The 24,028-nt window shown below is 44.5% G+C and overlaps 1 protein-coding gene across 1 annotated transcript in view; it reads left to right on the forward strand.

Moving 5' to 3' along the window:
• LOC148477398 (uncharacterized) overlaps positions 1-24,028 on the forward strand; it is a 124,266-nt gene that overhangs the window by 68,467 nt on the left and 31,771 nt on the right. Inside the window, exons 12-13 of the mRNA XM_088456809.1 lie at positions 20,958-20,998; positions 22,353-22,415. Of these exons, the coding sequence (XP_088312935.1) occupies positions 20,958-20,998; positions 22,353-22,415 (104 nt within the window). The remainder of the gene's footprint in view (positions 1-20,957; positions 20,999-22,352; positions 22,416-24,028) is intronic.

A 24,028-nucleotide genomic window follows, 5' to 3' on the forward strand; every position in this document is an offset into this window, starting at 1 on the left:
TCATCTCTTCCTAACAATGAAGATAAAAAATAAACTGAAACTTAAAATCAGTAACATGGCTAAACTCACAGATAAGCTGTGTCCTCCTAGGGACAGAGAATAGTATACGAAGGCGGGATAAGCGTGAGTATAATTAAGAATACTATGTTTTTTGCTGTATGGCTGTTGATGACAGCCTTGTTGCTGGGCAGATTATAAGGCTGTCTGGTCAGCTGGTTGGGTGAGCCAATGATATTGCTTGAAGGAGTGGTCAGATGATCAGTATATATTGGGCTGTGTGAGCATGGACAGCCTCTTGGTTCCTGGATCTTTGAAACCCACCATCCCACCCGTTACTGTTTATGTTGTGTCACACTAACTTTTTCTTCCCAATTCGAGAAACCGAAAGATTGCATAAGAAAAGAGGTGTTTTAAACCTCTAGGATGGGGGCAGGCATGTATGCAAATTACTTGTGGGAGTTAGCCTATGGCAAGCAGGGGCGGGTTTGTAACAGGAACATTATATAGTGGGATAAAAGTGTGGGCCAAAGCCTCTTTGTTCCAGATTCCTCCAGGACAGGGAAGTGCATTTTGTCAGTTGTCATTTTCCTTAATAAAACTCTCTTAGTGCTTCTCCTTCTTCTCTTCTTCTCTCCTCCTTTTCCTTATTGTATTTAGTCTCTTTTCATTTACTTCATATCATTGCTTTTACTTTTCCTTTCTGTCCTCAATCAGTGTCTTTTCTGATTTCTTGTTCTGCTGGGGGTGGGTGTAGCTATGTCCTGCCTAGTAATGAGCCTCCCCAGACCCTGGTCCCTGGCTCCACAGTGTCCCCATGTTATTAGGAGCTGCAGGTGTGGTTCCCCTATTGATAGTTCTATCCCCCCTCAGGCTGCAGCAGCTTTGTGGAAGGTGTGCCAGTGCGGGGGAGGGGTGCTTCCCTTTAGTCCTTAATGCCCCTGGTCAATATTATCTTTGTGGCTGCAATGGCCAGCACCATAGGCAAATGCAGGAGGGGTTTATGAGTGCCTTGCCTGAACCCCCCCTCAGCCCACACCATGATGACTACAATAGAAATAGCATATAATACTAAAGTTGCATGTTTTTTAGGATCCCCTCAGTGTCACAAATGAAATAACTAGCACTACAGTCCCTGTTGATCTTTTAAATGTGTCAGCCAGTAGAAAAAGTTAAAAAGCCAGTAATGAATATTGTTGTGCACCAACTAGATCTGGAAAACATGCACTGTACGGGGTGCACTGATATGGATCACCTATTGGATCAATTATTAATACTGGATAATACACCATCCAGTACATAAGGGGACCAATCTGTGCATCTATGTCCAGGACAGTGCATGGTTTCTTTTTCTGCCCTCTCCCAGATTCCCCAACTTGCTCATATGATCTGTAAAGGAGCCGGCACATGAAATAAAAAGATTCAGCTCAGACAGGATGGCTCTACTTCTACATATAATTACTTACTGTGTCTGCTGGTCCTGTATATGCCAGAATTATATCATTCAGTACATTCGTATGATGTATTTTATAGATGGTCTAAGTGCTGATTATGCCTCTTAATGGTAGAAAACAGTTGCAGCAAACAGTGTCAGTATTATGCTGGGCATTGAGGTATCATTGGGGGAATAGAATGCTTTAGTGATGCGTTATCTGACAGTAAGGGGTAATGGCTTTGACACTGCTTTATTTATCTATAGCACCTAAGATCTAGCTTTTATCTCCTTTGAATCATTATTATCAGCCAATAGAGGAGATTGTATTATATACTGTATTCTGAGCATTTAACTTACAAAATAGACAGAATACATGTGCTACAGTGAATTTCTACAGGGTGCACAGCTTATTATTGCAATCACTGCCCCAAGCAGCTATCACCGGGAAGCTCCATTCTCAGCTATGCTCCTACTTCCACAAATATACATTGCTGGAGGTCACGCAGCCTTCGCGTCCTGCCTATGAGGGGTACAACGTGAGCAAAGCAGCTAGTTCAGTTCGTCAGGGCTAACAGCAGGCTTCTGGGGAAAATGCTTCGCCTTTAATAATTCCACATTAAAATGTCGTTTTCGTCACCTCTGCTTGCGATGTGGTGGCAATCACCCAGTTGCCAAGTGTTTCAAGGGGGGTGCCCAGCAGCAGCCTGCACAGCCAGCAAAAGGCACAAGTGCTAAGTAAAGTTCCATCCCCTGTCCGTGTCACAGCGATAGCAAAATGGTTGAGTTGGTACCCGGTTCTGCAGGACGCAGAATTTTCGTTAAAAGGCTTCAGTTTTGGTTTTCGTTTACCTATTTGCAGGGATGTCGACACATATTCGCCTAGAAATTTGAAGTCTGCCTTTGAATTGCCTCACATTCTTAGGGAAAAAGTGGCTGGCGAGGTTAGCGCAGGCGCATTGCTGGGCCTTTTGCAGAACCCCCATTAGGGATCTTGTGAATTCCCCGGTGGGAGTGGTTCCCAAGAAAATTCCAGGAAAATAAGGGCTCATGCAACATCTGTCTTATCCGCCAGGCTCGTCAGTAAATTATGCCATACCAGTTGAGGTTTCCTCGGTGGTGTACCAGTCTTTTGACGATGCTTTGGACGTCATTAGGTGTTATGGTCCGGGCGCACTGATGGCTAAGATAGATGTTGAGTCAGCTTTTCGTCTACTTCCTTTGCACCCAGAGTCATTCCAGTTTATGGGTTTTTAGCTTGGACAACGGATATTGCATAGACAAATGCTTGCCTATGGGGTGTTCTGTGTCCTGTGCGTTTTTTGAGCATTTTAGCACCTTCCTACACTGGTGCGCGGAATTTATTTATTTAATTTTTGCGGTAGTCATGGAATAGCCCACTATCTCGATGACTTTCTGTGTGTCGGCCCTTCCGGTTCAGGCAGATGCAGTTATCTTTTGTTTTCTTTACGAGCGCTGTTTTTTCATTTGGAGTTCCCGTTGCTGTGGACAAAACGGAGGGCCCTTCCCCTTGTCATTCCTGGGTATCGAGATCTGTACCTCGGTGGGTTCTTGTCGCATTCCTCTCGATAAGCCTGTCAAGTAATGCCATAGCGGAATGCACGGCTTCCAGTAGAATTACCCTGCGGCAGGCGCAATCCCTCCTGGGCCTGTAAAGTAATTCCAATGGGCAGAGCTTTTTCATGTAAATTGGAAAGGGCCACGGCTGGTGTCACTAACCGAGACATTTGCTACGTTTATCCTCAGAGATTAAGCAGGACCTCTCTGTCTGGGTCTCGTTTCTTCGGGATTTTAATGGCGTTCGGTTGTGGATGTCTCCAGCCGCTGACAATTTGCAGCTGCAGCTGTTCACCGACGCAGCAGGCACCACGGGGTTCGGATGTTACCTTGATGGCTCCTGGTGCGTTGGCCGTTGGCTGGAAGAATGGGTGGGAAAGGGTTTGACTAAGGACTTACTCCTTCTCAAACTCTTTCCCATAATGGTTTCCTTGGAAATCTGGGGGGAATGGTTACGCAATCGCAGCATCATTATCAGGTGTGACAACCTGGGCATGGTCCATGCGATACAATCAGCAACATGCGGCTTCCCTGCTGGTTTTGCGCTTGCTAGCGCAGCTGTGCTCACATGTTTGCGCTGTAACATCATGTTTAAGGCAAGACACGTTCCTGGGGTGGAGAATGAGATAGACGATGCGTTATCACGTTTCCAGTGGGCTAGGTCCCGATCTGTGGCCCTGGTGCTGACGTTGTGCTTTGCCCCTCTTATGTTTGGCAGGTGATCGAGCCGGCATGGAGGGCTAAGCAGAACAGTCTTTAGCCCCCTCCACGTTGCGAGCATATCGGCAGGCATGGAATGAATGGGAAGATTATTCCCGTAGCAGCAAACAGGCAGGTAAGAGTCAGCATCGTTCGATGCTTTCTTTTATTTGGAGTCTCCGTTTGGCTGGCAGATCCAGGGCTTCTGTTGCACGCTCTTTGGGGGGCATTGCATTTTATTGTAAATTGAAGGGCCAACCTGACTTTACTAAAAGTTTTCTGATAGTGAAGGCTTTAAAGGGTTGGGCACGGGTCTCCCGGCCAGTAGCTGACCGTAGGAGACCTGTGGACGCTCATCTGCTTCCGGCAGTATTAGGGGCGGTTCTCGGAGTGGCTCTTACTGCGTATGAGGCGGTCCTGATTCAAGTGGTGTTTTCGGAGGCTTTTCACGGCACCTTGAGGGTATCGGAGCTGGTGGCATCATCCAAATGGGTTGATGCCGCCATGCTCCTCTCGGATATCCTGGTCAGTGAGAGGTCTGTTCTCTGTAGGATTCGGCAGTCGAAGACCGACCAGACTGGTAGGGGTAGGTGGATCTCGTTGGGCCCATCTAGGGACGAACAGATCTGCCCCGTGGCACTAGCTATGCGGTATGAGTTATTGCGGCCGGATGTTCCTGGTTCATGACTCATGCATATGGACAGGACTCCGCTTACCAAATACCAGTTTGGTTGGTTTTTGAAGAGGTGTGTATCAGTTTTAGGCCTCCCGCCTCAAGATTTTGGTACACACTCGTTTCTGATCGGAGCCGCAACTTCGGCGGCAGCTGCGGGTTTCTCGGCATCAGAAATTAAGGCCCTAGGACATTGGAAATCGGATAGTTATAAAGGTTACATTCGACCTAGGCATGAAGGCCCTTTGTTTAAAGTCATTTCACAGTCTGTTCCGGTTACGTTTATATTTTATGCTTGCCTGGTTTTTGTCTTGTCTCATGTACTGTCCTGTCTTGTCTGTTACCCCTGTCCGTCCTACTCGGGATTAGCTACTCGCCATTGCTGGCAATGGGAGTCTTGAGGGATTTTACAATTTTTACCTGAACTGACGGATTCAATTTGGCTATTCTCAATCATTTAATTAGGCCATAGTCCATCCCTCAGCAGGTTTTTATTTTACCTCTTGCCGAGTTCACCTGTTTTTTCCCAATTCCCCCCCACCCATTCTTCCCCTTTGTGTCTTCTGTTTATCTCAGCCACTTCAAATAGTAAAGTCGGCGACCAATAGAAAATTTTTCTTTTTGGCAGATACTCACTTATGTTCTATCAGATCCCACTAATACACCATAAAATTTTATTGTTTTATGACAATTACTAATTTTTTATTTACTGCTTTCCTCCACCTTTAGGATTGCTCTTTGACACGCAGGACATTTGGGTTATAGGCCACTCATATATTTTCTGGGCTGCTAGGTTTGAGTTCAGATCAAGCTCCAATTTTTGAATATTCAGCTAGGGTCCGTTGGATAGGTTCCAGAGGTATGAGATGGCATTCCTTTTGTCCTAAACTGTTAGAGTATGCAAGGCTTTTTGGTAGGCCACGTATTTTGGTGGCTTATTTAGGAGGCAACGACTTAGGGCAGAGGTCCACTGTAGAATTACGAGTTGATATTGTCAACGATTTGGCGAGGGTGCTATCGGCCTGGCCCTTGTGTAAATTAATTTGGTCTTGCATTGTACCTCGACAGGTCTGGCGTGGGGTTAGGAGTTTTCCTGCTAATGACGAAGCTAGGAAGAAACTTAATTTCGCAGTTGCCAAATTTGTGATGGCCAATTATGGCCGTTTCATTTACCATAATAACATTCAATTTCGATTTAGTTATATGTATAGACCTGATGGAGTTCATTTAACAGAGGAGGGTGTGTCATTGTTTATTGGGGATCTTTTTGAGGAGTTGGCGTTATTGGGGTAGTACTTGGTATGGTGGCGGTGCGGCGGTTCTATAAGCTGAACCTTGCTGTGGCGGGAAAGAACGGCAGGTCGCCAGTCCGGGTGCAATTATGATTTAAGGGCGCTCCCTTCGTTGACTGGTAGTTGGCTGTACCAACCTAACGGGGGGCAGTATCACCACCTAAACGGGTGGGAAGTCAAGATGGGGGTGGGCGTTACCTTTTGTTGATGATATGAGTTACATGGTTATGTGTATGCACTCTGGGCGATCTACGCCTGCTATGCCTTTTGTTGTTTGTGTGTGGGCATAGCAGATCTGGCTGATTTCTGGCCGTCCTTTCTTTGCCACCATACATCCTTAAATAAATAATAATTATTATTGCTCCAATAAATCGCTATCAAGTTATCTGCCAAATCCACGTCTCAGTGTCTTTATTTTATGTTAGTATGATAAGTGGTTTGCACACATGACAACACCTCATCCGATAGAAGGTTTAAGGGGAGGCGCAGCATGGCGGGAGTACGCTGCAGCTCAGTGGCTTTATGTGGCGTAAGATACGTTGTGGGGGCACTTGCCCTCGATGAACCTGGCGAATTTGTCCTGCTCCGCACGGGGGGACCCGGGCGCTTTTTGGTATGGAAGCGCCTCAGATTGGCCCAGGAGGGAAGTGGGACCCTCGCAGCGTTAGTGCGTCTAGAGGGGGGACGTGTCAGTCGTTCCCCGAGTATTTGAGCAAAGTAAAAGCTAGAACTGAGTCTGCAGCGTCTCTTTGCCACCCTGGTTAGGTTAATTCATTATAAATAAAAGCTGTGACCTTTTAGCCAAGCTCTTGTTGTCTGTGTCGTTATTTATTAGTTTAAGTTAAGTAAGCTATACAAGGTTGTTAAGGGTTAGAAGCAATAAACCAATGTATTTCTTAACCTGAAGCAGCTGCATAGCAGAGATAAATGTATCTAAATAGACCACAGTAATAACCTACTCAATACTGATATGTATGCTGACAAGGCAGATATGCCCAATACATGAATCTAAAGCCTAGTCTATGACACATACCCTCATGCAGAGGAAGACTAACAAATATCTTCAGGCATAATTTATAAAAAACTAGAAAATGTTAAGATTTCATTTAACCCATAAGGGTTTACAGTCTGTAAAGTGTGAGTCCACCACGCTTCCTTTTGAAGAAGGAGTCGGTCTCTGTTACCTCCTCTCCGATTCGGAGGTATCCAATCTATCATTTTGTATCGAAGGTGCCCATGTAGGGTACTATATATAGGGAAGATATCGAGACAACTAAAGGAACAGATGGCCTTATATAGATCAAAGATTAGGGCCGCTTTGGAAGGTAACCATCAGACCGTCCTGTCGCAAGACATTTCCGAGATAATAAACATCCTTTATCTACCATTCAATACAAAATGATAGATTGGATACCTCCATCATCGGGTCTCCGGCGGGATGTGCAGCGTGGATCAGTGATTGGGGTGCACTTTGTTAAGTATCTATAAAACATATGTGTATTCTGTGTTTGTGCATCTTGATAAAGACGCAAAAACACCCTGAAAAGTAGATCTTTTCCACAGTGTCGAGACATAGGACCTCATTCAGAGCTGGACGCTATTTGCTGGCGCTCATACAGAAAAAGGGGCCGGATATTTATATTGAGCGCTTGCTCTTTGTGGTCTGTTGACGCCTCTATGTCTGAGCGAGCGTCCGAAACATGCGCTCACTATTTTGCAAAGAAACCCCTTGGCTGTTCGCATCATACATCATCTCCGCTATTTATTAGATTAATCGAGTACATCGAAAGGCGTCTGAACTGCTCGCAGTGCTTGTGGTAGGTTTTACTTCCCGCAAACACTGCGTGCAGTTCAGGCTAAAAGACAACCAAGTGACGTGGTCGATGACGCTGCTTTGTTAATTATGCACACCCTTAAAACACCCGTTTTGACCGTTTGGCACGCCTACGTTCGGATCTCCACTCCCCGTTTTCAAGCACCTTCCCCTGTTACCACCAACAAACGCCTCATTCTGTAACTGAAATTAGCAGCCCCTCGCTGTTTTACGAGTGCACGATTTCCGACTGCAATGACTGGTTGGCGCATGCGCATTACGACCCATACGCATGCGCAGATGTGCGAACATCGCTCGGAGCGAACGAGCGTCCGCTTACTGAATCTGAATCAGGCCCATAGGTCATTGATAGATCTGAACGACATCCTTTTTTTCTTGCTTATTTACACATTATATATATAGTGTGTGTAAATGTGAGTATATGTGTGTGGGTTAAATATCTGTGTATATGAGTATATTTGTGTGTATGTATAAATGTGTTTGTATATGCATATACTGTATGTGTGCACTGTGAGGGATGTTGGAGCCACATAACTGCTCAGACCTCAGTTGCATAGACTTCATGTGTGTATTCCAATGAGCACACAATTCTGCGAATTAGCAGCTTCACCATTTTGTGAGTGACAGCAATCTCATTCTGTGAGAGTGCTGAATCTGCAGTAAACCACAGGGTGTGATGGCATACCATATCTGCATTGGGCAAGGAACATGTCTATTAAGGCGTCAGCTTTAATGATCATAATTTCATTGCTTTTTTTAGTTTGAGTGGCACAAATTCAGTAGGTTGTGTGAAATTTCAGATCATGTCTAAGAAGCCTTAATGTCTCCTATGTCAGCGATATAATAATTACAGGGTAATTACTGGCTGCTTCTGTATGTATGTATCCCACACATGCTGGACAGCTTTATTATTACACTGCAGGGGGCACTTACATGTATTATGTGTACATGCAGGGAAATTACTGGCTTCTCTGTATGTATCCCACACATGCTGTACAGCTTTATTATTAGACTGCAGGGGGCACATACATGTATTATGTGTACATGCAGGGAAATTACTGGCTTCTCTGTATGTATCCCACACATGCTGTACAGCTTTATTATTACACTGCAGGGGGCACTTACATGTATTATGTGTACATGCAGGGAAATTACTGGCTTCTCTGTATGTATCCCACACATGCTGTACAGCTTTATTATTAGACTGCAGGGGGCACATACATGTATTATGTGTGCATGCAGGGTAATTACTGGCTGCTCTGTATGTATCCCACACATGCTGTACAGCTTTATTATTACACTGCAGGGGGCACATACATGTGTTATGTGTACATGCAGGTTAATTACTGGCTGCTCTGTATGTATCCCACACATGCTGGGCAGCTTTATTATTACACTGCAGGGGGCACATACATGTATTATGTGTACATGCAGGGTAATTACTTGCTGTTCAGTATGTATCACACACATGCCGGGCAGCTTTATTATTAGACTCCAGGGGGCACATACATGTATTATGTGTACATGCAGGGTAATTACTTGCTGTTCTGTATGTATCCCACACATGCCGGGCAGCTTTATTATTAGACTGCAGGGGGCACATACATGTATTATGTGTGCATGCAGGGTAATTACTGGCTGCTCTGTATGTATCCCACACATGCTGTACAGCTTTATTATTACACTGCAGGGGGCACATACATGTATTATGTGTACATGCAGGTTAATTACTGGCTGCTCTGTATGTATCCCACACATGCTGGGCAGCTTTATTATTACACTGCAGGGGGCATATACATGTATTATGTGTACATGCAGGGTAATTACTTGCTGTTCTGTATGTATCCCACACATGCCGGGCAGCTTTATTATTAGACTGCAGGGGGCACATACATGTATTATGTGTACATGCAGGTTAATTACTGGCTGCTCTGTATGTATCCCACACATGCCGGGCAGCTTTATTATTACACTGCAGGGGGCACATACATGTATTATGTGTACATGCAGGTTAATTACTGGCTGCTCTGTATGTATCCAACACATGCTGGGCAGCTTTATTATTAGACTGCAGGGGGCACATACATGTATTATGTGTGCAAGCAGGGTAATTACTGGCTGTTCTGTATGTATCCCACACATGCCGGGCAGCTTTATTATTACACTGCAGGGGGCACATACATGTATTATGTTTGCATGCAGGGTAATTACTGGCTGTTCTGTATGTATCCCACACATGCCGGGCAGCTTTATTATTAGACTGCAGGGGGCACATACATGTATTATGTGTGCATGCAGGGTAATTACTTGCTGTTCTGTATGTATCCCACACATGCTGGGCAGCTTTATTATTAGACTGCAGGGGGCACATACATGTATTATGTGTACATGCAGGGTAATTACTGGCTGCTCTGTATGTATCCCACACATGCTGTACAGCTCTATTATTACACTGCAAGGGGCACATACATGTATTATGTGTACATGCAGGGTAATTACTTGCTGTTCTGTATGTATCCCACACATGCCGGGCAGCTTTATTATTAGACTGCAGGGGGCACATACATGTATTATGTGTGCATGCAGGGTAATTACTGGCTGCTCTGTATGTATCCCACACATGCTGTACAGCTTTATTATTACACTGCAGGGGGCACATGCATGTATTATGTGTACATGCAGGGTAATTACTTGCTGTTCTGTATGTATCCCACACATGCCGGGCAGCTTTATTATTAGACTGCAGGGGGCACAAACATGTATTATGTGTGCATGCAGGGTAATTACTGGCTGCTCTGTATGTATCCCACACATGCTGTACAGCTTTATTATTACACTGCAAGGGGCACATACATGTATTATGTGTGCATGCAGGGTAATTACTGGCTGCTCTGTATGTATCCCACACATGCTGGACAGCTTTATTATTAGACTGCAGGGGGCACATACATGTATTATGTGTACATGCAGGGTAATTACTGGCTGCTCTGAATGTATCCCACACATGCTGGGAAGCATTATTATTACAATGCAGGGGACACATACATGTATTATGTGTACATGCAGGGTAATTACTTGCTGTTCTGTATGTATCCCACACATGCCGGGCAGCTTTATTATTAGACTGCAGGGGGCACAAACATGTATTATGTGTGCATGCAGGGTAATTACTGGCTGCTCTGTATGTATCCCACACATGCTGTACAGCTTTATTATTACACTGCAAGGGGCACATACATGTATTATGTGTGCATGCAGGGTAATTACTGGCTGGTCTGTATGTATCCCACACATGCAGGGCAGCTTAATTTTTGCACTGCAGGGGGCACATACATGTAGTATGTGTGCATGCTGGGCGATTATTGGCTGCTCGGTATGTATCCCACACATGCTGAACAGCTTAATTATTGCACTGCAGGGGGCACATACATGTAGTATGTGTACATGCAGGGTAATTACAGGCTGCTCTGTATGTATCCCACACATGCTGGGCAGCTTTATTATTACACTGCAGGGGGCACATACATGTATTATGTGTGCATGCAGGGTAATTACTGGCTGCTCTGTATGTATCCCACACATGCTGTACAGCTTTATTATTACACTGCAGGGGGCACATACATGTATTATGTGTACATGCAGGGTAATTACTTGCTGTTCTGTATGTATCCCACACATGCCGGGCAGCTTTATTATTAGACTGCAGGGGGCACATACATGTATTATGTGTGCATGCAGGGTAATTACTGGCTGCTCTGTATGTATCCCACACATGCTGGGCAGCTTTATTATTAGACTGCAGGGGGCACATACATGTATTATGTGTGCATGCAGGGTAATTACTGGCTGGTCTGTATGTATCCCACACATGCAGGGCAGCTTAATTTTTGCACTGCAGGGGGCACATACATGTAGTATGTGTGCATGCTGGGCGATTATTGGCTGCTCGGTATGTATCCCACACATGCTGAACAGCTTAATTATTGCACTGCAGGGGGCACATACATGTATTATGTGTGCATGCAGGGTAATTACAGGCTGCTCTGTATGTATCCCACACATGCTGGGCAGCTTTATTATTACACTGCAGGGGGCACATACATGTATTATGTGTGCATGAAGGGTAATTACAGGCTGCTCTATATGTATCCCACACATGCTGGGCAGCTTTATTATTACAAGGCAGGGAGCACATACATGTATTATGTGTGCATGCAGGGTAATTACTGGCTGCTTCTGTATGTATCCCACACATGCTGTACAGCTTTATTATTACACTACAGGGGGCACATACATGTATTATGTGTGCATGCAGGGTACTTACTGGCTTCTCTGTATGTATCCAACACATGCTGGGCAGCTTTATTATTACACTACAGGGGGCACATACATGTATTATGTGTACATGCAGGGTAATTACTGGCTTCTCTGTATGTATCCAACACATGCTGGGCAGCTTTATTATTACACTGCAGGGAGCACATACATGTATTATGTGTGCATGCAGGGTAATTACTGGCTGCTCTGTATGTATCACACACATGCTGGGCAGCTTTATTATTACACTGCAGTTTACGCTAGGACACATCTTACCTCTGCCCAGAATTGCCAACTCTCCCGCAATACCCGGGAGGCTACCAAATAATGGGTTCCACTCCAGGTCCCCCCCAGGGGATGGCAAGTCTCAGGGTTCGGGGGCCACTGGATGAAATTCCCTATGGCAGCCATCCACTTTAGAGTGATAGTGAGCGGTCTATCGAAGTGGGTTCAATGACGCAATTCGCCCTGAATCACGTTGTAGTAGCACCCCCCCTGATTTACAATGCCGGAAGTGTCATCGTTGTATAGAGGGGTTGTGCAGTTGGGAGCAAAGCAAAAAAAAAGAGTAATTTTGCTCCTGGGCAATTCCATGCTGCACTGCACGGGGGACAGAGGCATACGTGCCTACTTTGAGGACGGTGTATCAGGGGGCATAGCAACAGCAATGATGGGTGGTAAAGGGGCATGTCGCATCGCCATGCCCCTTCACCACCAATCATTGCCGCCGCCATGCCCCCTGAAACACCGACCTGAAATTGGACACCTATGCCCCCCCGCAGTGCAGCATGGATTTGCTCAGATGCAAAAATTACTCTTTACTTTTATTTTGCTCTCAACTCAGAATGAGCCCCTAAGACGCACCAGGAGAGAAGTAGAACTTCTGCTTTAATGTTTTACTAGTCCTGAGGGCGTGATAAGCAGAGAAGCTGTGTATACCGTATACTCATTGCTGTCCTCATACTTTCACTTTCTCTGTCAGACATCTCGCATTGTGCTACCAAACTTACCAGACAGAGCAGCTCCCGGCTGGTGAGTACAGAGACAAGCGGGGTCTTCTGATGGTGGCATATGGAATAAATGACTGTCCTATGTCCCATTCATGTGTGTGAGCAGTGAGGTGACACCGGAGGGGAGAGGAATGTTACTATCTGTCACTCGGGCTGTACATAATGCTGACATCATAGAGGGCCTTATGTACGTAGATTATAATGTCAGCATCTGTCATGTGCATAAGTTGTTATTATTATAACAGCGCAATATTCCAAACATTCTTATATCTCCACCAGAATACAGATTCCATCAGGTGCTTCCGAGGGGCAGAATATAGGAGGCTGGGGACGTGTCAGCGTAGGTTTAGTACAGAAAAGAAGGTTTTTTTTATGTTTTGAAGGTGAAGAAACGAATGTTGTATTTAGTTAAACGTTAGTAGTATTTATATGTCTTTAAGATCTGCATTGGTTTACTGCTTCACAATACCTTAACACCTGATTAGCTTACTTAACTTAAATTACAAATAAATAAAGACACAGACACCAGAGCTTGGCTAAAAAAGTTCACAGCTTTTTATTTATAAATTAAATTCAATCAACCTAACCAGGGTGGCCAAGAGACGCTGCAACTCAGTTCTAGCTTTCACCTTGATCAATACTTGGAGGATGACTAAACGACCCCCCTTCAAGACGTACTAACGATGTGAGAGTCTCACTTCCCTCCTGGGCCAATCCGAGGTGCTTTCGCACAAAAAGAGCACCCGGGTCCCCCCGCAAAGAGAAGGACAAAATCGCAAGGGGCAATGAGGGACAGTGCCCCCACAAAGTTGTCTTACGCCACCTAAAGCCACTGAGTTGCAGCGAACTCCCGCCAAAGCCAGGCCCTAAGGAAAGACTGGCCCACCACCCAAAAACTACACCAAAAATGAGAATAAATCCTTCACAAACAAACTGGTCCCCAAAGCATTCAAATACACACCATCATGACAAAGGAACTTCCCAATATCGCCAACCAAAAAGCCATGACTCACCAAAATTCCTTCAATTTTTTCCACATGCCTGGCAATCGCAACATTGGCTTTCTTACGCGCTCTCTCCAAAGCACCATACTTGCGCACTCCCCTGCATGTCAAACGAGGCATCATCTCAGACCATACAATCCGAATAGTAGGCCACCGCAAACAGATCTCGTCCATCACTTCACGAATCCTGACAATCAGTTCCACACCTTTCAACTGACCCACATCATTGCCACCGACATGTAAAACCAATATTTTCGGAACTCCCCACTTCGCCACCGATGAAACTATCAGTGCCAAAACAGAATCCACACGCAAGCCCCTTACACCAATCCAACACACTCTAAACCTGCGAGGCCACAAAACCTGTCTTTGGGACAACACATATTTTTCCGCCCAAAAAATATATGAGTGACCAAGTAGCCACACCTGCCCCTCTTCTTCCGCCAATGCTGTGGAAAAAGAGAAAACCTAACCGTGAGAACCGCACCAAACCCAATTCCAACGGACACAACTTTAGTAACACATAGCAACTGACTAGCAGGGATGCAGAACTGGGGAAAAAACAGGAACCCGAGTGAAGAAGAAAAACCAAAAAACCTGCCCGTGAACCAAATGGGTCAAATCATGGCTAACGGGAGGAAAAATTAAAAATCTCTTCACACACCCAATTGCTCAACGCTAACCGTTGACCAATTGGCAGGTAAGCAACGTTTTCGGGTTACGCAGGGTGCGCCACTATAACTTATCGCAACGCACGTACTTTTTATACGCAGCTGACTTCCAGCGCCCCACATTCTGAATGTCCTGCACAGACGCCCCTGAGAGGGCCGCACAAGTAGCAGCGCCAATACGAAAAGAATGCGTGCCATACTCTGAAGGATTCAAACCCAACTCCAACAAACCTTTCTTAAAAACTGCTGCAAATTGAAACTTGGTTAGAGGAGTGCCGTCCGCATGAATTAGCCATTGAGCACTCCCACTAGGACGTAACTCCATAAACCTTGCAGCTAACTGCACTGGACAGCTGTCTAAATCCCTATTCTTATCCCATTTCCCCCTGCCCTTTGATCTGTTTTGGAGAAACGCAGCTTGCAAAGTACTGCTGAGTCACGAAAAACAATGTCCTTTAACAAAAGACCAGAAACTGTGGAAGTTTTATTGCTATACACTACCTCGCTAACACGAAACGCCCCAAAAAATGCTACCGCAAAAGCAAGCCTAAAAAGAAAAGTTTCATACGTATCAACCGCTATCTTCTCCATTGATGTCAACAAGCCAGACAAAAGCTGCAAATCAACTGGCCGACGAGAGTCGGACCGTGCTGGCAACCCCTTAGCCCAACCCCTCAAAGCCTTCACTAACACGAAAGCCTTGGTGGGATCATGTAAACCTTTTAACTTGCAGAAAAAGGAGATACCAGCAAGCGCGGAACCCATAAACGCTCTAGATCTGCCCTGCTGATACCTAAGCCAAACAAAAGATGAAATCAACTGTTCCGGAGACTTACCCTCCACGTCCGGGAGAGCACAATGCGTGCACCAATCCCGCCAAGCGGCTGAGTAAGCCCGGAAAGTCGATGGAGCAAGTGACTTTAACGCCAAACCTTCTAAGCCGGCCTGATAATCTGCCACACAAACGAGGGGCATACCAAACCAACGTTAGAAGCCGACGGCACCAGCACCCGGAAGCGATCAAATTGAAAACGGGACAGCGCATCTGCAATGTCATTACATACACCTGGTACATGCTTCGCCCTGAATCTAATATTAAACTCTAAACAGTGCAAAACTAAATGCCGGAGCAAACGCAAAACAAAATGTGAAGACGAACGCAGGTTGTTGATGGCATGAACCACACCCAAATTGTCGCACCAAAATACTACATGACAGTTGCTCAGTCGCACGGACCAGAGTTCAACTGACAATGGGAAAAAGTTCCAGCAGCAACAAGTTGTCCGTCAAACCCTCCTCGCGCCAAGCTAACGGCCACGGAGCCGCGCACCATTCCCCATTGAAAAAGGCCCCAAAACCGGACGATCCGGCCGCATCCGTAAAAAGTTGCAACGAGCTGTTCGCCAAAGGAGGTGAAGGCCAAATGCGTTCACCATTAAAGTGCATCAAAAACCTATTCCACATACGAAGATCCTCCTTTATCTCCACGGACAGGCGAACGTAGTGATGCGGCCGAACCACTCCAGCTGTTGCCCTCTCCAATATCCTACAAAAAACCCTACCCACGGAAATAATACGGCAAGCAAAATTTAAGGAGCCGAGGAGAGACTGAACTCTACGTAACCTTACTGAATCCTCTGCTAAGCAGACACCAGTAAGACCATGCAGTTTCTCGACCTTATCAATGGGAAGTCTACAACAGCCCTCTATCGTGTCTATCTCAATTCCCAAATAAGATAAACAAACAGACGGACCCTCTGTCTTCTCATTAGCAACGGGAACACCTAAAACTCTAAATAAGGACTGCGCAGAAAAAAGGAGGTCAGAACAAACGTCACTTCTTCCTGGACCAATAAAGAGTAAACGAAAACCTACTGAAAAACCCTCGAAAAGAAAAAGTGCATCCTCTCTACATGGGTATAAATGTAACCATCTAATAAGAGAATCTAAACGGACTGGAGAACAAGCCTTAACTAGCACTCTTGGGTCCCTCGGCACGGTCCTTGGAAATACCTCCTGCCCCACGTCGGCAGTCCCTGGCCGGATGCTCACCTCCGCAGAGACGACAGGTGTGCCAAAAGCGACACCCCGACCCCCTAGTACATTTGGAGTCGTTATAGGCAAAACATTTCTCTCTCCCCACTCCTGTCGACCCCTTGCTGTTGGTTGTATAGTTGTGAGACCTCTAACCATACTTCCACATCCTTAACCCCGAAAGGAATAACAGAAGAACCGTCATGTTTTTTCCTAAATTGTGAATCATATTCACGCCATGCCAAGTTACGAGACCTGAAGAACATGTCGAGCACTAAAAAGAGATACCTGAGAATGTTAACGTGCTCCTGCGCCCTGGTCTCCAAATAACATGTCGCAAATATGAGCAAGCCTTTCAACCAAGTATTAAAGCTGCAAAAAGCATCTTCCCCTATACCTCCCAATTTTTTAGCCTGTGCCAAGCCTTTCTTCATTTCATCTGTGAGTGTAAAAGGGTCTACAAATTTACCCTTGCGAATCTTGCCTTTTACACTTTTCCGCAAGCCTCATAGCACCGCAGTATTCGCGCAATGCACTGTATCTGCCCCTGCCTCCTGCGCTTTTGCCCCTGACTCATCAGACTTCCTAGTCTCGGTACCTGACTTTTTCGCCAGCCGCCGCGCAACCATTCTAGCAATTTTACGGGGGCGAGCGGGGGAACCAGAAGAGTGAGATGAAGAAGAAGAAGAGTCAGAAGAAGACAAAGGAGTTTCATACTCACCGGAACCAGATGGAAGCGGAACCGCTTCAGCAGACTTCTCCCTTGACGACGCCACAGCTTCACATACCGGTGCCGTATCTTCCTGTCCCAAAGCAGGCAACGAATGAACCATGGACACCTCGCCACCTGGACCATCAGAGACTTCAAAGCCTGGAACTAAGGAAGACGTGTGAGCCACCGCAGAAACAGACCTTGAAACCTCCGACGTGGGAAGAGACGTGGTGACCGGCTTGCAAGGAGGAATGGCTGACGCCCGTGGCAGAGTCATCATAATCTGATATTTTATTCAAAACAAAACAAACTTACAGCATAGGAAAAAAACATACAGCATACGAAACACACATACAGCATAGGAAACAAACATACAGCATAGGAAACAAACATACAGCATAGGATACAAGCATACAGCATAGGATACAAACATACAGCATAGGAAACAAACATACAGCATAGGAAACAAACATAGAGTATAGGAAACAAACATACAGCATAGGAAACAAACATACAGCATAGGAAACAGACATACAGCATAGGATACAAACATACAGCATAGGAAACAAACATACAGCATAGGAAACAAACATACAGCATAGGAAACAAACATACAGCATAGGATACAAACATACAGCATAGGAAACACACATACAGCATAGGATACAAACATACAGCATACAGATACAAACATACAGCATAGGAAACACACATACAGCATAGGATACAAACATACAGCATAGGAAACACACATACAGCATAGGAAACACACATACAGCATAGGATACAAACATACATCATAGGAAACACACATACAGCATAGGATACAAACATACAGCATAGGATATAAACATACAGCATAGGATACAAACATACAGCATAGGAGACAAACATACAGCATAGGAAACAAACATACAGCATAGGAAACAAACATACAGCATAGGATACAAACATACAGCATAGGAAACACACATACAGCATAGGATACAAACATACAGCATACAGATACAAACATACAGCATAGGAAACACACATACAGCATAGGATACAAACATACAGCATAGGAAACACACATACAGCATAGGAAACACACATACAGCATAGGATACAAACATACATCATAGGAAACACACATACAGCATAGGATACAAACATACAGCATAGGATATAAACATACAGCATAGGATACAAACATACAGCATAGGAGACAAACATACAGCATAGGATACAAACATACAGCATAGGAAACAAACATACAGCATAGGATACAAACATACAGCATAGGAAACAGACTTACAGCATAGGAAACAAACATACAGCATAGGAAACATAAATACAGCATAGGAAACAAACATACATCATAGGAAACACACATACAGCATAGGAAACAAACATACAGCATGGGAAACAAACATACAGCATAGGATACAAACATACAGCATAGGAAACAAACATACAGCATAGGAAAGTACTATGTACTATAGTGGCCTATACATGGGGGTGCTTTCTCTTTGCTTGGCGCTTGTACTCCTCCTCTGGGGCATCTCTTGTCACTGTCACCTCCCCTGATATCTTTGTTCCATTGCTGAGATGTCTTGGTGGAATCGCTCCCTATGCTGTCACTCAGTGCACCACAGGTATCTTGTGTGGGTAATCCCGTGAATCGCATATAATTGAATAGGGGAGGGGACAAATAATTGATTCATTTAATTGGGTCATTAGACCCCGCCCCCTCTGCGCAGAACGCAGATTGCTGGTAAGATTCTCTCCATTCTGCCAACGTCACTAGGAATACCCCTACATCGTCATACATGGGCTATATCTCGGAACTCAGAGCTAATTGAGAGTTTTAAATGTCATATATATTCTTTGCATGCTGACATCAATTAGAAGTAACTTCACATCGGAAACATTTTCATTGTTGTGCAGTGTAATAGATACTATATGGCATATCCTTAATGATCTATTGCTTCCTCAAAGACTGGGATCTGGAGCATATTTGAGAATAGACTTAAAAAAGGAACATTTTATTTACAAAGGAATGTTTAGTTACAGAAATTATGTAACTAAAAAGGATCTTAGATTACATACACAAACAACCAAAACTTCCACAGAATTTACACTCCACTGAGTCTGGCCTGAGGGTTATCGGCAGGAAATGCAGATCCCGGCTTCAACTTAGAATTCATCCCCCAAGTCTGACACTGTGCAAATTGCTCCCATAACTTTTATCAGCTTTTCTCACACTATGTGATGCCACGAACAAGTTCCTGATGACTGGCTGGCTTGTTAATTAACCCTGGGGTCCATACCAGGGCCGCCCACATAATTTTAGACCTACAGTGAGTACAAATAACTGTACATTGTTTCCCATGAGTAATTGTCACATGAAATTTGGTATGTTCACATTAATCTCTATTATTTCAGCTTTACAATAAAAGCAAATATTACTGCTTGGGGGGGTGTGATTGGTTTGATTTCTAATTCTCCCAAACCATACCTTCTTGATGCGCCCGAATCACACCAGTCCAGCAACAGACTTTAGGTAATTTTCTATGATTTTGGGAACTCATAGGGGTAAATGAATACCGCTTTTATACCTAAATTCTGGGTCTGACCCAGAGGTTGGAACAGGGTTCCAATCCAGATCAGACCTGGAATTTCACTTGCACGACCCAGGATATTCCCGAGTTGGCACCGTTCACACCGGAGACAGGTCTGCAGTGACCCGGCTCTTCCGACATTGAAGTGGATGCTTGTCAATGACGTTATCTCCAAGCACCACTTTAGCCGGGCATTCGGAAGCCATGCGGCACGATCCAGGTTATCGTGACCCGGATCACAACGTTTACACTGCATTCCCATGTTAAACCCTCCAAGATACCTGGGTTAGATTGCCGGGTTATTCAACCCGGTAATCCAACCCTGTCCCCTTTTACATCAAGAAGCTACCCAGGTTTATCCTGCAATAACCCAGGTTTTAGCTCTGGTGTAAAAGGGGTTTTACTTAAGTCAGAGTCTTTAGAAGTGGAGATGTTGCCCAAAGCAACCAATCAGATTCTACTTAACATTTAACTAGCACCTTCTAGAAGATAATAGCTAGAATCTGATTGGTTGCAATGGGCAACATCTCCACATCTAATAACTCTCACATTAGTAAATGTACTCCTTAGCTGTTACAGAAATATCAAGTTTATATAAAAACCAAATAAAATATGGTGAGGTCTTTGATCCCTGCTTATGTTAATTCACATCTTTTGACCAGACTGCTGTTTGAATACCCCACGCTGTTTTAGTGCCAAAAGACCATTCTCAAGTAATCTACAGTATATGCAGATGTAGACAAATGCCTTTTGCTTGCCAATCTCCTCTCCCAGGAGCGCCTGGACTGCACAGGTAATTGCTTTCCTGCTCACAGGTTCATAGAGGATGTACTGTACATGTTAATGAAACTACACCAGCCCCGATCTGGTTTCCTGAGTGTAATTAATATTGCATTGACCTGTGTAGGCAGAATTATAACCTAACCTCAAAAGAACATAATGTGCAATATGCCCCAATACTGTATATCTATGTATATCTATAATCTCTACATGTACTGTATATCTATAATCTCTACATGTACTGTATTACTTGATATTCCATGTACGGACTGGTATTCATGTCATAATGGGGATGTTTATTCTTCTCTCCATTTCTCACAGGTTGCAGAATGAATGTCATCATGTCTCTTATTAACGGACTGGTAAGACCCCACTACACGAGCAGTAACCACAGCATGGACCATATAGTATTAGATGGGGGTGGGGGGATTACACTGCGGATGTGTAGAAAAAGTAGGTACAGTAAATTGTGCTTAAACTAGAAGTAAATTATCTCCATATTCTGTAAAGATATCATTAGGACTGTTCCCTCCACTTTGTCCTTCCTACATATTTATACATTATTCCTTACAGGCTCTTATACACACATATACAATCACACATACACACTCTCTCTTGCTCACATACACACTAACACACACAATCACACATACACACTCTCTCGCTCACACACACGATCCCCTAACACACACAATCACCCACTGACACACACACAATCACACATACACACTATCTCGCTCACACACACGATCCCCTAACACACACACTCACACACTGACACACACAATCACACATACACACTATCTCGCTCACACACACGATCCCCTAACACACACACTCACACACTGACACACACACAATCACACGTACACACTATCTCGCTCACACACACGATCCCCTAACACACACACTCACACACTGACACACACACAATCACACATACACACTATCTCGCTCACACACACAATCCCCTAACACACACACTCATACACTGACACACACACAATCACACATACACACTCTCTTGCTCACACACACGATCCCCTAACACACACACTCACACACTGACACACACACAATCACACATACACACTCTCTCGCTCACACACACGATCCCCTAACACACACACTCACACACTGACACACACACAATCACACATACACACTATCTCGCTCACACACACGATCCCCTAACACACACACTCACACACTGACACACACACAATCACACATACAAACTATCTCGCTCACACACATGATCCCCTAACACACACACACTCACACACTGACACACACACAATCACACATACACACTCTCTTGCTCACACACACGATCCCCTAACACACACACTCACACACTGACACACACACAATCACACATACACACTATCTCGCTCACACACACGATCCCCTAACACACACACTCACATACTGACACACACACAATCACACATACACACTATCTCGCTCACACACGATCCCCTAACACACACACTCACACACTGACACACACACAATCACACATACACACTATCTCGCTCACACACACGATCCCCTAACACACACACTCACACACTGACACACACACATACATACTCTCGGACTCACACATAAACACTCTCTCGCACACACACACACACACACACAAACACACACAAACACACTGCCATTATCTCCTGTTATCAGCAGTAATCACCTTTTATCATGTTTCCTTAGATCTTATTGGTACTGTACCCGTTCTCTATTTTGGGTTTCGCAATCAATTTCATTCTGTCTCCGGTAAGCAGAACAACCAAACAATGTGGAGCTAAGTAATCTGTCTACCGTATGGTCTTATTATAGAGGATGGAAACCGTCACCCGAACCAATGACTGTAATGAATTTCTGCTAATTGGACTAATACTGGCTGCTGTGTATAACGTTATAGAAGAGCATCATTGTGACGCTATAAACCCCCTGTGATAGGAGGATCTGCATGTGATTCAGGAGACATTCTCTCCTCTCCCGTTTCCATATTCCCATAGAATTGGGGCGTGAATGTAAACTGCTGCAAATAAGGACCCTGGCGCAGTCTGTCCATCAGTCTGTGTCAGTAAGAGCCACAGCCTGCACCAGTTACATTTACACTTCAGACTGAAGGATTATGTATTGGGAAGAGGTGAGTTTCTCAATGAACACAGATATTTAGGAGTTGGAACCACCCGTTTTGTTAGTTGGGATTGGTGGAGGGTCATTACCCCAATATATTCTTTTCTTATGTGGTCACTTAGGGTAAAGGCCAATTTCACTGAAACCCTAAACATTTAGGACTTCATGTAGCCTATTTCTTACATATGCATACTATGATAAATACGGGTGCTTTTAGATGACGTAGTTACAAAATCTTCTTTTCCATTTTCCAGGTCTGATGCCCTCACAGTAAATTACAGTTGCAACTATGGGGGATATTCAATTTGGAGCAAAAGTCTGTGCTGGAATTTTCGCTCCACATTGGAGGTTAGAGTGGGGATAAAGTATCGGGCGTGCGCCCGCTTATCACCTTATGTAATTTACAAGGAGCGAAAACGGGACCCGGCGAAATTGGATCTACAAAAAAAAACGTGAATTTTTTCGGCAAATGTGCCTGGGACCCCCCTAAAGATGTCCAGACATGGGGGATCACTATGGGTACCCCCATTTTTGCCTGCTGAAGGAAGTCGGGGTTTGTAATAGCCGCGGCAGGTGCATATTTGCGGAAGTGGTGAAGAATAGCACTTATTTTTTTTATTTTTTTAAATAACTATTCCTATCAAATTTGGGGTACAAGAAAATGGGGGTAAGCATATTTTTAAGTCCCTAAAGGGCATTTTTAAAATACTGCAAAAGTGCTCGTGCTGCTACCACCCGCATTCTTTTAAACACCTGCCGCATACTTGGGAACCCCCCTGAATTAATTTTGTTATTTAAAAATGTGTTCCCCATTTTTTTATTTTTTTTTACTCCAAAATTAAATACATTTTTTTGGGGTGTCCCTATTTTTTTTTTTTACTGTTTTTTGACACAGTTAATTTTTAAATGACATTTCCCAGAGGTGCAGGCAATATTTTTTAAGCCTGCACCCCTAAACCCCAATTCTGCACTTTTTTTTGCCACCTATTTCAGTGGTGAAAACTTATCCCCATTTTTTTTCAAAGACTTTTGGCACCGGCGAAAAGTCTTTGAAATTGAGTACGGGGATAATTGAAACATGTGAAAATGACTTTTTCACAGCCTAATTGAATATGGCCTTATGAGCTATAGGAATTGGGGCTCCCCGTCTCTACCAGCCAATCATAAGTACTTTCCCATACTAGCTGCATTTTACTGGTGTAAGGCGAGTCCCAGGGAATCCCCACATCGGTCCCATTACATTG

The sequence above is a fragment of the Taudactylus pleione genome, unplaced genomic scaffold (assembly GCF_031769625.1).
Source record: "Taudactylus pleione unplaced genomic scaffold, aTauple2 ptg000720l, whole genome shotgun sequence".
Lineage (NCBI taxonomy): Eukaryota > Metazoa > Chordata > Amphibia > Anura > Myobatrachidae > Taudactylus > Taudactylus pleione.